Consider the following 15,157-nt stretch of genomic DNA (forward strand, 5'->3'; position numbering starts at 1 on the left):
TCCTACAAATGGTGCTACTTGAAAGTTTGACCACCACCAACAACAAAGTATTTATTCGCTACTTAGATCTTTCAAAAGCATTCAGATCACTCCTGTTTTTCCTTGGGTTCGTGCACCAATTGATTATGCTTGGACAGTCCTTTCTAACTAGCACTTAGCTACTGCTCTGCCACCTTCTACATTTTGAAATCTCACTCTTCTGGCTCTGGTAGAGAGCATTCATTAATCCCAATCCCAGATCGAACTCTTACTTAGTATTCAGGTTTACAGATAATTTGCTTTGGCCTGTAGATAAGATGCAGAGGTCAGTCCTTTAGGTGCTGGTTGATAATCAGACATTTCCTTTTGATTTGAAGCAAACTATAGCAATAGCTGGGAAAAGGACCAGAGTTGGAGGGATGCCTGTCTGTTCTGGAGGCGGAGATGGGAAAGAAAAGAAGAGAAAGATCGCGCTGTAATGTAAGGGTCCTTATGTAAAAACTGCAAAAATGACTGCTAGAGGTGAGAGGGAACTGCCTCAGTAAGTTGTTTATTTCAGTACTAGATTCTTCGAGTTTGGAGGAATCTTGGGGGTTAGTTAGTTGGTCATTTTCTAGTTGGGGACATCATGGCTCTGAGAGGTTAACAACCCGAGATCTGACACCAATTAACAGCTGACGTGTTGGAAATCCAGGTGTCTTTTATCCTTCACTGCTCCTCTAAAAGATAGCGGATTTCCATCTTGTTAATTTCTAAGGGGCTAAACGTATAATCTTGGAGTGGGGTTGCCTGTGAAAAGGCACGTGTGTGTTCACGTAACTGGAAATGGACAAGTCATCATAACTGAGAGCTTCCATACCATTCATCAAGTGTAGGTGCTGACTGGAAATTATTTCTGTGTCTAGAATCATTTTAGATGTGCTCACAAACCTTTAGTTTGCAAGACTCTCGTTGCCCTGCACCCCTGAGGCTCTTCTGACTGCGTTTCTCCCTGGATTCATTCTGTTCTGTCACTTGAGAGGATGAAGAGTGACTCTCTGCCTCCCGATTTCTGCCTCTCTGGCTGGCCTTCCTTTTAGATGTCACGCGTGCCATTCAGGGGACGTCTAGAGAGTGAGAACATCAACATCTCACAGCACTTGAGGCTCCTCCTTCTGATGCTCTTGAGTTTCTGTCAGTGCTTTGTGCTGTTGGTGTTGTCATCTTGTCCCTGGGCACTCAGCTGCCCTTCCCCCAGGGTTGCCACATTGGCCTGGTTGCAGGTAACAGCCCAACGGCTTCAGATCCGACAAGCTCCAAAAGAGAGCAGCTCTAAGAACTCAGCACGCTTGCCCAGACAGTGCATTTCCTTTACAGAAACAGAGGCACCGGGAACTTCTTTTTCAAACGCATTGTGACAAGAACCCCACTGCAGAGCTGCCCTAGCTTGAGGGTGGAGTGGGGGGCCCAGAACCTGCCGAACCCCTTGACTCCATCCCAGCCTCATCCACAGGCGCACCAAAGACATAAATGCAAAACCCAGGGGCTCAAGAAACGAAATTTGAAAACAGTGCCTAGACCTCTTTTGCTCCTTCCAAAGATGAGCTTTGGAGCCCAAGTGGTAGCTGCGTTGCACAGAGCTTCTCTTCTTTGGCAAATGGCTCCTTGAGTAATGGCTAGGAAGTCATTTCAATCGTTTCTCTCTTTCTAATTCTAGCCGGTATGTCCCCGTTTGGGTGTGTGCACTCACTCCAGTTAAGTCTACCCTACATACGGGGCGGGGCGGGGGTGGAGCGCAGTTTACCTGTCCCAGGCACAAGCTAAATGCTGAATGTGCGTGATCTTATTAGTCTTTACAGCAGATTGAGGAGGGCAGGTCACTTGTCCAAGGTCACCCGTCTAGTGAGTGGTTTAGAGTGCATTAAAACCGGATCGTTTTACCCTTCACCCACCATCCAGGTTAGATGAAAATGGAACTCTGTGTGTCTAGGCCAGGCCAACTCACTTACTTTGCAAAGACTTAACTTGGTACCTGGCACCATATTCCTCGTGAAGCAACTTCAAAATAAAGGTGGCGCAGTGGTTGGGAGTCCGCCTGCCGATGCAGGGGACGCGGTGGCGCAGTGGTTGGGAGTCCCTGGTAGCGCAGTGGTTGGGAGTCCGCCAGCCGATGCAGGGCACGCGGGTTCGTGCCCCAGTCCGGGAAGATCCCACATGCCGCAGAGCGGCTGGGCCCGTGAGCCATGGCCGCTGAGCCTGCGTGTCCGGATGTGGCTCCGCAACGGGAGAGGCCACAACAGTGAGAGGCCCGCGTACCGCAAAAAAAAAAAAGAATAAAGGTGTGAAGCAGAGCCAGCCAGCATTAGTGGTGCCAGATACAGAGAAGCCCTCTTGAGCCATCACTCTGTCTTATATGGGTTTGGTATTTAGGCTAATTATTATAAGTAATCATAATTTAGGTAGTTGCTAATGAGCTCAAGACCAAAGCTTAACTAATCCATAACTAGAGATCAGATCATCCAAAAATTCTGGGCTTTACCACCCAGAGTTTAATGTTGTGATTTTTGCCATTCTTGAATAGGGTTCATTCTTAGATTTGACTTCATAAATCATCGTCTCCTATTGAGAGGTTAGGCAGGGGTGAGAAGGAAAACAATGAATTTTTCATTTGTGCTAGAAATCCTTTCATCTTCTTGGACCCAGGTTTCCCCAGGTCTGTTTTTTAAATCTAAAGTCTGACTTCCTTCCAGTATTATTTTACCTTCTTATTAATTCTTTAGATGATGGAATAATAGAGCGTAGCTCATTAAATTTTCCTGCGTCTTCACCTGTGACTGGTGACTGTGACTCAGCAAACAAGATTAAGATTCAAAATGATTTAGCTGTGTTACCTTAGATGAATGTGGACTGGAGATAGTTCAGGACTAATAAGCTCAGGGTAATTGACATGGGGGTAGAAAACCTGAAGCATTTCAAAAAGGGGAGCCTGCAATAATGTCCAGCCACGTGTCACATGAGTATGACACCATGTGGATTTAGTATCTGAGAACCATGAGGTAATGGAGGCTTCGTGAGGGTCAAGGTTTCGTTTGAGTTTGCTGTTGAATTTGGAAACATGCAATTGAAGCAGGACGAAATCCAGGAAAGAGCTACAAAAATGATTAAAAGTTTGGAAGGTCGATTCTATAAGGAAACAACCTACCGGTACTAGATTTCTTTACGGAGATGAGATACAACTTAATTATAGCATCCAACCATACGACTGACAACATTTATTCGTTTGTTTATTCAAGCTAATATTTATTAGCTACTGTGGAGGCATAAAGATGGTACATTCCCACAGTGATGGAGATTCTCTATTTCAAGCTAGAAGGAGTCAAAATATATTGTACCTAAACACTGAGAATTCTTGAAGATTAGGGTTATAAGAACTTAGGTGCCTGGTAATTGAGGGAATATGGGGATTTCTGCTCAGAGCCTAAGTAAGAGTCAAATCTTATATTTATGGGGATGATTTGAGCATCACAGGGTTGTTGTTGTTGTTTTTAAAATAATATTTATTTATTTATTTGGCTGCACCAGGTCTTAGTTGCGGCATGCGGGAACTTTGTTGCCACCTGGGGGGATCTTAGTTGCAGCATGCGGGCTCTTTAGTTGTGGCATGCGGGATCTAGTTCCCTGACCAGGGATCGAACCCCGGCCCCCTACGTTGGGAATGTGGAGTCTTAACCACTGGACCACCAGGGAAGTCCCCATCACAGAGTTTTTGATACAAAAGCATAGAAGTCCTTTCTAGTCTTGTGATTCTGAGACGCCTTCTTTAACCACTGGAAGAAACAGAGCAGTCAACTCTGGGAATTCTGATTGGATCATTGTCAAATCTGTCATTCATTCACTGAATTGTCCCAAAATGTTTCCTAAGGAAATACAATTCCTACCCTTCCCTCTAACAAATCCCACTAGAATTTTTACTGGTATTGCAATGATTCTCTGATTTAGTTCCTGAAGAATTGACATCATTACAACGTCTGGCTTCCAATCCATGACCAGACTACATCTCTCTCTTGTTTGAGGCCTTTCGTTTTTCTCAGCGGAGTATTTTATACTTTTCATTGTAGAGGTCTTGTCCATCTCCCATTAGATGAATACCTAGGTATTCGATGTCGTTTGATGCTGTTGCAGATGGCATGATGTGAGCCCCTTGAAGGCACACCCAATAATGCCCATCCATTTCTAAGACTTCCGCTCTCCATGGACACGAGAAGCAAGCAATAATCAGCTTTTCCTTTCTCAGGGAGTCAAGGCGCCTTGTCTAGCCATCCAGGTAGAAAAGGCATAATAGCTTCACCGCAGGAAGCCTATTTCAGAATGCAAACACTGCAGCTCAGAAGTGATTCTCTGGTCTACCCTAAATCTCTCCAGTTGGCATTTCAGCATATTTTCCTTTTGTTTGGTTTACAGTTTGCCTTCCACAAAGGTTTCCTATCTAGCAGTCTGCTATTTGAATCATCAAGCAGATAGTTCTGTGCTGCATATGAAAATATGTATAACTTTTATTAGGAGGGAATTTGCTCATGATACACTCTCGAGTTCAAAAACTACAATACAAATCTAATGTTATTTTTAAAATATATGTGCTTAGGTAAAAGGGCTAAAAGAAAATGCAAGACAGTGGTTATCTCTGGGTGACTAGCTTATGGATTATTTTTATACATGTCTACATTTTCAAATTTTTTATGGTAAACATGCGTTATCTTTGTACTAAGCAAAAATAAGCGTTTTTAAATAGAAAAAATTAAAACTTTGTATTAAAATGGCTGGCTTAAACTTTACTTTCCCCTTCATGGTATAAAAAGTCTATTAAAATTTGCTAGTGAAATTAAAATGGGTGTGTGACATATCTTAAGCTAATCAAAGAAGAGGCGTGTAAATTTCCCCGCCTGTCCTTCTGACCAGCTGTAAATTACCCGAAGTGCTGAGAATCCGCTCCTCACGCTTGGAGCTCTGAGCACACCTGTTTTATTTCACACTCTCTTGATTCCTGGGGTAAATCCCACAGTCACAGCGTGGGCTCCAGTTCAGTTCCTTTGTGGTCCAGATGTGCGTCCCCTCGTCAGCTGGCCTAGTAACCCCACTGTTAATTGACAGGTTCTCAGGAATCAGATAGCTCGCAGTCGGCCAAGAAAGACATGCTGGCAGCCTTGAAATCCAGGCAGGAAGCTCTGGAGGAAACGCTTCGCCAGCGGCTGGAAGAGCTGAAGAGACTCTGCCTCCGAGAAGCCGTAAGCATCACTGGTTCGTCCTGTGGGACTCTGTGTTGTCTGTGCCCTCGTCTGTCTTCACGTATTTATAAAAGGCAAGGGTAGGCGTCATAAAGGGCATAAGAGGGGAGCCAGCCCTCTTCTGTTGACGACCCCCAGCCCCCGGGATAAGCCCCATCAGAAACGGGAGTCTTGGACCATAATGAAAACACTCTGACAGCAGTGAAAGTGGGTCCTGGCAGAATCCCGAAAGGGACCCCACTAGGGGCCAAATGACAAGTAGTAATAACAGTCATAATAACAATGGTAAACAACAACATTTGCATGGTGCCCTGTAGTTTATAAAGCATTTCCTCATATGATAGTTCCCACGCTGGATGGAATGGTTTGCCAGCTTCCTAAGATCTTGTGCCCAAGTTTATCCTTGTGGCGGCTTTTGTTTCTCTTGAGTGTATTTCAGATTTATCTCTGGAAATCATAGTGAGGAGTACCTTTGGGGATCAACAAGGAAATCAGGATTTCACTTGATATAAAATCCCCTTCAAAACTCATGATCTGGTGAATCTTTCACTTTTTTTTTTTTGGTAGATGATGCATTTTTTTCCTTTAGTTGTTTGTTTGTTTGTTTTGTTTTTACAGTAGGTCCTTCTTGCTTTTCTGTTTAAATATAGCAGTGTGTATATTTTAATCCAAACTCCCAATCTGTCCCCCCCGCCTTTCCCCCCGGTAACCATAAGTCCATTCTCTAAGTCTGTGAGTCTGTTTCTGTTTTGTAAATAAGTTCATTTGTATTATTTTTTTTAGATTCCTCATATAAGCAATATATGATGTTTGTCTTTCTCTACCTGACTTATTTCACTCAGTATGACAATCTCCAGGTCCATCCATGTTGCTGCAAATGGCATTATTTCATTCTTTTTAATGGCTGAGTAATAGTCCATTGTACATATGTACCACATCTTCTTTATCCATTCATCTGTTGATGGGCATTTAGGTTGCTTCCATGTCCTGGCTATTGTAAATAGTGCTGCAGTGAACACTGGGGTGCATGTATACTTTTGAACCAAGTTTTTCTCCAGATATATGCCCAGGAGTGGGGTTGCTAGATTGTATGGTAATTCTATTTTTATTTTTTTTAAGGAACCTTAGTACTGTTCTCCAAAGTAACTGTACCAATTTACATTCCCACCAACAGTAGGAATTACATGCTTCACACCCGCTCCAGCATTTATTGTTTGTAGATTTTTTGATGATGGCCATCCTGACTGGTGTGAGGTGATATCTCATTGTAGTTTTTTTTTTAATATAAATTTATTTATTTTTGGCTGCGTTGGATCTTCATTGCTGCTTGAGGGCTTTCTCTAGTTGCAGCGAGCGGGGGCTACTTTTCGTTGCGGTGCTCATGCTTCTCATTGGGGTGGTTTCTTTTGTTGCGGAGCACAGGCTCTAGGCGTGTGGGCTTCGGTAGTTGTGGCGAGTGGGCCCAGTAGTGGTGGCTCACGAGCCCTAGAGCTCACAGGCTTCAGTAGTTGTGGCGTACGGGCTTAGTTGCTCCGTGGCACGTGGGATTGTCCCAGACCAGGGATCGAACCCATGCCCCCTGCATTGGCAGGCAGATTCTTAACCACTGCACCCTCTCGTAGTTTTGATTTGCATTTCTCTCTGCGATGTTGAGTGTCTTTTCATGTGCTTTTTGGCCATCTGTATGTCTTCCTTGGAGAAATGTCTGTTTAGGTGTTCTGCCCATTTTTTGACTGGGTCGTTTGTTTTTTGGATATTGGGCCACATGAGCTATTTGTAAATGAAATCCTAGCCTAGTCATCTAAAAAAATCTTTTAATTTTAGGCAAAGCAATGCTTCCTCAAGTGTATATATACACAAGGCTCATGTCTCATTGGGATTTAGAGACTGTGGCAGGTCACTGTCTCTATTTATTTGAACATCTGTTTCCACCACCTTCTGCTTATTCCACAACTCCTTGTTATCATGTTTGAAGACTTGATTTTTTAACGCATCTCGCGTTATTGTGCGTATGTGTGTATGCACACACGTGTGCATGTGCTTGCACACAGACACCATGGGGTGGGAGCCCTCAGGAGAGAGAGTGTTCTGTATATAACGTTACAAGGAGCTCTGTTGGTCAACAGTTCAGAAAGGGACGTGGAAAGAGGTTCCCAAACTAAGTTGAAGAGCCCTACTCCCCTCCCCCTCAGTCCTAATGCCTTGCCCCAGGAAGAATGAAACAAGGGGCCACAGAATGAGACCATATTACAGTTCAATTTGGCTTAATTATGCTCTGGATTGATTCAAACCGGAGCTGCTCAAAGCAGACCCACATTAGTGCAAATCCTTTGCAACTCTTGGGAAAGCAGTTGTCCCGGCTGGGGGATGTGCTCTGAGATACTGTTAATATCAGCAATCTTTTTGTAAAGAATACGCTGGAAGGATTGAGAAAACATGGGTGTGGGTGTCTGCATTTAATAATTTGTAAAGCCTTGTTGTGTTTTTAATAAAGGCAGCATCCCTAAACCCAGCAGGGAATCAGCATCAGAAAACTGGCGAAACATGTCCGGGCAAGGTTAACATGTCTGGTGAAGGTCTCTGTGCCTCTCGTAAAAATAAAAGCAAAATAAGGAAAACAAAGCTCCTGCTTCTTACTATGTGGACACCAGAAAACAGAACTTGAGCAGCAGAAGAAACTTCACGAGAAGCCTGCCACATTCTCCTGACTCCCCTGAGGTTAGGGGACAGGAGAACTTCTGTCCTGACTCTGTCCTGCTCTTTCTGTGTCACACACCCCCCCCTCAGCTAAGGGTATCCAGAAGTACTTTTTGTCCCCTGGGGTGTGGGGCAGCCAGAAGGAGGTGCTGTGGGAGCGTCTGGCAAAATATAACCAACATAAGAAGAGAAAGGGAACCAGGCCGAGCCCTCCACAAGAGTGTGTTAAATTCCTCCTTCCCCAGGCGGCTCTCCTTACACATGATGCCAGATTAAATATGGAGAATCAAGGCCTGGATTCAGATACCTCCAAGCAGACGGTGGAAAATCAGTAGCTTCATTTTTGAAAAAGATATTTTGTTTTAAAACCACAGACTCTTTTTTTTCTTCTTCTTTAAAGTTTTATTTCATTATTCTAGGGAGGCCTGGTACTCTTGCTGGGACAATACAGATTCTCAATTTGCAGTAATTACTAATACAGCTGTTCAATATTTCTTTTACGTTGTAGTAGCTTAAATTTCACAAACTTAGAGACAGCATTTAAATTTTTCATAGATTTAAAAAAATTTTTATTTTATATTAGACTATAGTTGATTTGCAACGTTGTGTTAGAAAACCACAGGCTCTTTTAGAGTTATAAATCAATGGCCATTTTAACAACTTTCCCCTCCTTTTTATAAGTTTCAAAGTAAAAAAGAAAGTCCTAATAGTATAAAATCCTCAATATGTTATTTATAGGCAGACTTTTAGGGAAGCAAATAAAATGTTGCAGAATAAACACACAACTACTTGGGAGACATTTGAACCACGTTTAGAAAAAGAAGAAAAAAAAACAGGGAAGAAAATTGCAGAGCATTTCATACTCAAAGAGTTGGCCACTGTGCTCTGAAATGCTTACAATGAGGAATAAAAAGTCCAAGAGGTCTTTTCCCAGTGGCCTGAACTCAGGAGGAAAGAGGCCCAGGATCGCAGCGAGTGGGTGTGCTTGTACATGCCAGGTGTGCCCCCCCCAACACACACATGCCCCAGTGTGTACAGACACATACCCCAATGTGTACACACAGCAGTGGCACAGAGAAGCCATGTCACTCCTCCTGTTAGAAGGTCAGACTGCCTGTGGAATCTGATGATCAGGGCTTTCCTGCCCTTACGAGGCTGCCCAGCACAGAAGCTTCTTTCTGCATGGGCGATGGATGTTCCCAAGAAGAGCTTGCCTTGGGTCTTTGTGCAACATCTGTGTTGATTTGGGACTAGAGACCAGGGCTGGGCTCTGCCTGGAAGGGCCACCGGTCCCTTGGAGGCAGGCAGTGGGTCTCCCAGGGTTTTCTGGTCCCTGGAAGTGACTCCTTGCTTTGGACGCCTGGGCTCTACCACGTGGATTAGCTGCTGACTCGGATTTTATCTCTGTTGAGCCCAGACATAAGCTGCTCATATAAAGGCTAATTCTAATGCTGAATCATCCCACAGACCTTTCAGCAACTGCCCGGGACCACTGTCACCACGGTGGTCTGTCAACTAAATTCACTGTCGTTATACTCAAAACAGTTAGATTTCCAGAGCCCCAAACGCACATACACCAGACTTTTTTTTTAAGTGGTCTTGTCAGTAGTATGGATTATATTTTCAGTTTCGACTGAAACTCGTATTTGTACACATTTAATGTCCTTTCAACTCAGCCTGTTCCTTGAGCATCTGGCCAGAGTAGAATAATTATTACTCATTCTCAGTTTCTAGATTATATTATAATGCCCTTTTCTGGAATTTGCCATATAGATACCACACTTCCTAAGAAAACTCATTTGAAAGACCCATTTTAAACTCAGATACTTGGTGCAGTGAAATAAGCACAGAGTTTGGAGCCAGAAAGACCAGAGATCTCATGTTGCCTCTGCTCTTACTGGCTGTGTGGTCTCAACGGGTTCGTGGTAGACACGCCAGACACGTGTGAAATTAACAAGTGAATGAAATTCGGGTTTTTATGATGAAAATCATCGATTTTATTTACCCGACAGGAATTTACTTTGGGGAAAATCTTTTCCAAGTGCCTCCGTTCTGGAAAGGAAGGACTATATTCTCCTACGTTTTTGGAGAAATGAAATTGTATTGCGTAAGATCATGTTTTCGAATCTGTGCTTTGAAGTGTGTGTGTATGTCCTAGAAGCCAGTCGTGTGCCCCACTCTGACTCCTTGTCCCCTCATGCTGTCACACTTCTGCAGGAGCTGACGGGAAAACTGCCCGTGGAGTATCCCCTGGATCCAGGAGAGGAACCACCCATTGTTCGAAGGAGAATCGGGACAGCCTTCAAACTGGACGAGCAGAAAATCCTGCCCAAAGGAGAGGTACGTGCTTCTCTCTGTGGCTGGATTCTCTTACACCCGCCTCACTTTCCCGTCTGTGAGGGCGCCTCGGTATTCTATAAGGATGTTTCCATTCTACCGGATGCCATTTCCTCTTTCCTCCTGAGTTACTCTCCCTTTACCTTTTCTTAAGTTAGCTGCTTGGTCAGTATGTGGCTCCCATTGGTTGGATTGGCCACCTTGTGTTAATTTGTGAGCATTTTGATTTCTATGGAGACTGTGTGTCTAAGTCAACAGGCCTGTCGCAAGCAGTAAAGTTAATGGGAGAATAGTCCATAACACTCATGTGTTCTCCCAGCCCTTTGTCACTGAGAGCCAAGCGTACTGTCTGATCTGTGACAGAAAACGACCAAAGAAGAAAGAACACTGAGGGCATGCCAGCAGGTGCAGAGATGCCACTGGCTGGGGAAAGACAGTCGGGCCTGCCCTCGGTGGTCCTAACTCCACCCGGCTGCTAAAATCACTTCCCGAGCGTGAGCAAGATACTGCGCTTCCCAAAGCGCCCCTCGCTTTACCCTCTTTGGACTAAACCTCGGCGCGGGCTGGGACTGGAGAGTTCAGATCTGGGGGCAGGGGAGCCTTGGGTCTCCAGCTGGTTAATAAGTGATCCAGTCTCAAACCAAGAGAAATTCAAGGCCAGGCACACCTCAGGCCCCGGGGGCACGTCCAGGAAATGTCTTTCCAAATTTATTCCGAATACAGTTACTCATTACAATGCTATTGAGCAGAGGGCTTAAAAGGGCAGGAATCGAAGCCAGTGGAGACAGGAATTCTGTGCGTATTTAGTCTTTTTACAAAGTGAGAGGAACCGACGTTCTCACATGACACGTGCAGTGGGTGAGCATGGGGCTGAGTTGAGAGGGGAACACACGTGCCCTGGAGACAGTGGAAGGGGTGGCTCGGTCTCCTGAGATCTGTGATAGCAGGTCCCCGTCCCCGGGTGCTGGGAGCACTGTTGGACGCGCCAGAATGCTTCACCCAGCTCTGGAGGCGCTTTTCCTGTTCTGTAAAATGAAGTTCGGTACCCTCATTTCTCTGGCTGTCGCTGGGATTAAGAGAGCCAGTGGATGGAAAATATTCAACTCGGTGCTGACACCTGCTGGACGCTCAGTAAACATGAGGAGGTGTTGGAGAAGGCGTGCTGGGCTGGGGCTGGGGCTGGGCCTGGGACTTTACCGGGGTCACAACTGGGGTGCAGGCCGGTGAGACTTAGGAAACCATCTGGTGGAGTGTTTTTCAAACCCAGCTGTCATCCGAATTGCCTGGAAACTTCCAGTCCTCTTGTGCTGGGCAGACACCTGCGCTAAAGGATCCGGGGGAGAATCCCCATGTATGAGCGCCACCCGCCTGCACCCCGTTGTTCTTCCCAAGGTCCCATCACACCTACTCGTGGTGCCTCCTTCACACTTTCCAGTAAAACATGACTTACGCTCCCTGAGAATCCCACTGCATCTCTGTCTCCTCACCTGTCCCTGCAGACATCGCTGGGAAATGCCCGTTTCTCCTCGGGATGCCCTTGACGTCCTTGTTCACACGGCAGGCAGCCATCTGCGCAGATGGGCTGCCAGCCTCGTCCTTGGCTCGGTTTAAGTAGCAAGAGTTTGTCCTGGGCTCCCACAAAACTCCGGCTCGGTGTCTTGGGCCAGGGCTTCCCTGACAGCCCGCGAGCAGCTGTGAGGCTTTGTCCTTGGTGACTTGTTTGTCTCAAGGCCCCGGGCAGGAGTCCACCTCGTCCCCTTTCTCCAGGGAAGAAACATAGTGGGCATTTGCAGGAACTGGGGAGTTTATTAGACCCTTAATGTTAATAATAGTTCCTTTAATGCTCAACTTCCACTCTCACCCCTGGGCCCCCTCCCTTCAGTGCTCAAGAGGAGGTGAAGTCCAGCTCAGAGTTTTGTACCTGACGGAGGCACCCAGCCTGGCACGTGGGGCTGAGAGGCGAGGCTGTTGTATCGGCCTGTAATTCGGAAGGTCTCTTGGCCCCAGCGAACTTGGTGATCTGCTTCTCCGCGGTTAAATCTGTTCCTTTCGGGCTTTAGCCAGACCGTGGATCCCCCCAGAGCAAGATGCGTGCTTGGACTCCCCTGGCCTCGCTGGTTGGCGTTTGAAAAAGGCACCAGCTGAGCCGCAGAGGCGCCACAGCTAATACTCTGGCGCTGCTTTCATCCTTTGGGTCCACCAGGCATCTTCTGGCAGCCACAGCTGCATTTCTGCCGGGTCCAAAACTCCCTTTGAGGGAACATTCATCCATGGGCTCCTTTCGGCCAAAGTGAGGGGTAGAGGAGGGAGGGAGGCACACAGCAGAGGAGGGAGTGCCCAAGAGTGGTCCAAGGAGCAGGGGACCCGGCTCCACCACCGGCCGTCCACACTTGGGGCGCGGTCACCAGTGGAAGTTTTACGTAGAGGCAGGCGTGAGCGGACAGCCGGAGCTTGCAAAAAGAGCTTCCAGAGCACGCGTGAGTGAGTGCGGGCAAGGCCCAGCATGAAGGGCTCAAAATGCGAGAGGCAGGGCTTCCCTGGTGGCGCAGTGGTTGAGAGTCCGCCTGCCGATGCGGGGGACACGGGTTCGTGCCCCGGTCCGGGAAGATCCCACATGCCGCGGAACGGCTGGGCCCGTGAGCCATGGCCGCTGAGCCTGCGCGTCCGGAGCCTGTTGCTCCGCAATGGGAGAGGCCACATCAGTGAGAGGCCCTCGTACCGGAAAAAAAAAAAAAAAAAAAAATGCTAGAGGCAGAAGGCGTGTGTGCAGGGGGGCACCCATGGGAGCCCCCTGTTAGCAAACCCACTGCAAATCGCGACAGAGGCCACCCTGAAAATAGCGCTGCCCCCTCTGCCCCAAGTGGGGAGGAAACACCAACCCAGTGGGCTCTGGATCTCCAGGAAGGCTTGAGTCTTTGAGAGCCTTGCTGGAGACCTTGGAAATGAACCCTAGTGACCCCCAGGCCTGCAACAAGGAAGCTCCCCGCTTCTCAGGGACGGTGCGTGTCTCCAGGATGGAACAGGGGCCGAGGGTCTCAAAAGTGGGCGTGTCCAGGGCCCTGGAGGGGCGGGGCCGCCGCGGGGCGGGGCCAGGTTGGCCTCCAGGGACTGAGGCTCGCTGGCCTGGCGCCGGGCAGGAGGACGGGTGTCACCCCGCTCGGCATCCCCCTACGTGTGGTCTGCTTCTCGCAGGAGGCTGAGCTGGAACGCCTGGAGCGGGAGTTTGCCATTCAGTCCCAGATTACGGAGGCTGCCCGCCGCCTGGCCAGTGACCCTAACGTCAGCAAAAAACTGAAGAAGCAGAGGAAGACCTCTTACCTGAACGCACTGGAGAAGCTGCAGGAGATTGAAAGCGCAATCAACGAGAACCGCATCAAGTCTGGGAGGAAACCCACCCAGCGGGCCTCGCTGATCATCGAAGGTCAGTGCCAAGCCCACTCCCCACTGTGGGTGCCGCCCTCCCTCCACCGACCCTCAGAGGACTGGGTCTTCGTCCAAAGCGTGAACCGAAAGCCCAGCCCCCTGAGCGACCTAGCAAGCTGCTTAACTACCCTGTGCCTTAATTTTTCCATCCATAACGTGAAACTAGAAAGACCTGACAGCACCGAGAGCAATAACATGCACTCAGATCCAGAGATAAAAGGGATGACACAAATCAAATGATCATTGTTCCTCTTGATGGCCTCTTGGGAGAACGCGCCTCTCAGCCCTCACCGGGAGCTGAGCCCGGGGCCAGCCCAGGCTCCAAGGTCCTCAGAGACCTGGTCACCCTACCCGGGTCTGGAAGGAAAGGTGGGTGGCTCAGGTACCCTGAGGCCAGCATCCCCGCAGCCCTCCTCTGCCTCCAGGGGCTCCTGTCCCGATGCTTAAGCTAGGGAGGACTGGACTGCCCCCCCCTCTGGTGGTCTAGAGCCCCAAACTCTGATCAGGACGGGTTAAGAGTGGGTGGGGATTATATATTCGGTGAACACGAGTAGGGAATACCCCAGAATTCACCACCAACCGTCAAGTCTCTCCAACTATTATGATCCTTTTTTTTTTTAAGTCAGCAAATTCTTTTTCGTTTAATAGAAGTTTAGTTGTGTTGTATCACGCTGTGTTAGTTTCAGGTGTACAGCAAAGTGATTCCCAAGAGGATAGATACGTGTATTCTTTTTCAGGTGCTTATAGGTTATAAGCTTATAGGTTATTACAGGATAATTTAATATAGTTCCCTGAATACAGCTTATTGTTTACCAAATTCTTTAAAATATATATCAAGACTTCTTTCATAGTTTATACACATTTAAAATATTTTTGCTCCAGGAAGACAGAAAGTAGAAGAGAGGTTACCAGGGGGTGCTGGGAGAGGGGAGCAGGGAGTTACTGCTTCATGGGGACAGAGTTTCAGTTTGGGAAGATGACAGAAGTTCTGGAGGTGGATGGAGGTGACGGCTGCACAACGATGTGAATGTGCTTAATGCCACCGAACTGTACAGTAAAAATGGCTAAAATGGTCAATTTTACATTATGTCTATTTTACCACCGTTACATATATTGATATATTTTGCTGCAACCTAAAAATGTGGGCATCCTGGGGGAGAGATGATTTACTGGTGACTCCAAGACGCTAGTCAAGGCTGTGTCTCCTAATTGTTCACAGTTCATCAAGCGATATGAATAAAGCGAATTCCTAGTTAAAAGTGAGAGAGATCATTAAAAAAAATCTTTCTGCTCTAGGTAATTTGGAATAACTATCCTTCCCCACCTCGCCCCTTTGTCACTGGCCAAGACTCACTTTCCCTAACAAAGCTGCATTCAGCCAGCCCTCCTCTGTCTAATGCCTCTTGGGACCTCCTTCTGCCCCCTTGAAGGGACTTGGTTGGGGGGGGGGGGGGGGGCCC

At 47.2% G+C, this 15,157-nt stretch overlaps 1 protein-coding gene across 1 annotated transcript in view; it reads left to right on the plus strand.

The window, feature by feature from the left end:
* The window catches only part of FRMD4A (FERM domain containing 4A), a 306,388-nt gene that overhangs the window by 267,224 nt on the left and 24,007 nt on the right, over positions 1-15,157 (plus strand). The window contains exons 15-17 of the mRNA XM_007460894.1: positions 5,107-5,240; positions 10,155-10,277; positions 13,467-13,695. Of these exons, the coding sequence (XP_007460956.1) occupies positions 5,107-5,240; positions 10,155-10,277; positions 13,467-13,695 (486 nt within the window). The remainder of the gene's footprint in view (positions 1-5,106; positions 5,241-10,154; positions 10,278-13,466; positions 13,696-15,157) is intronic.

This window comes from Lipotes vexillifer, unplaced genomic scaffold (genome assembly GCF_000442215.2).
Source record: "Lipotes vexillifer unplaced genomic scaffold, Lipotes_vexillifer_v1.1 scaffold534, whole genome shotgun sequence".
NCBI classification, from domain to species: domain Eukaryota; kingdom Metazoa; phylum Chordata; class Mammalia; order Artiodactyla; family Lipotidae; genus Lipotes; species Lipotes vexillifer.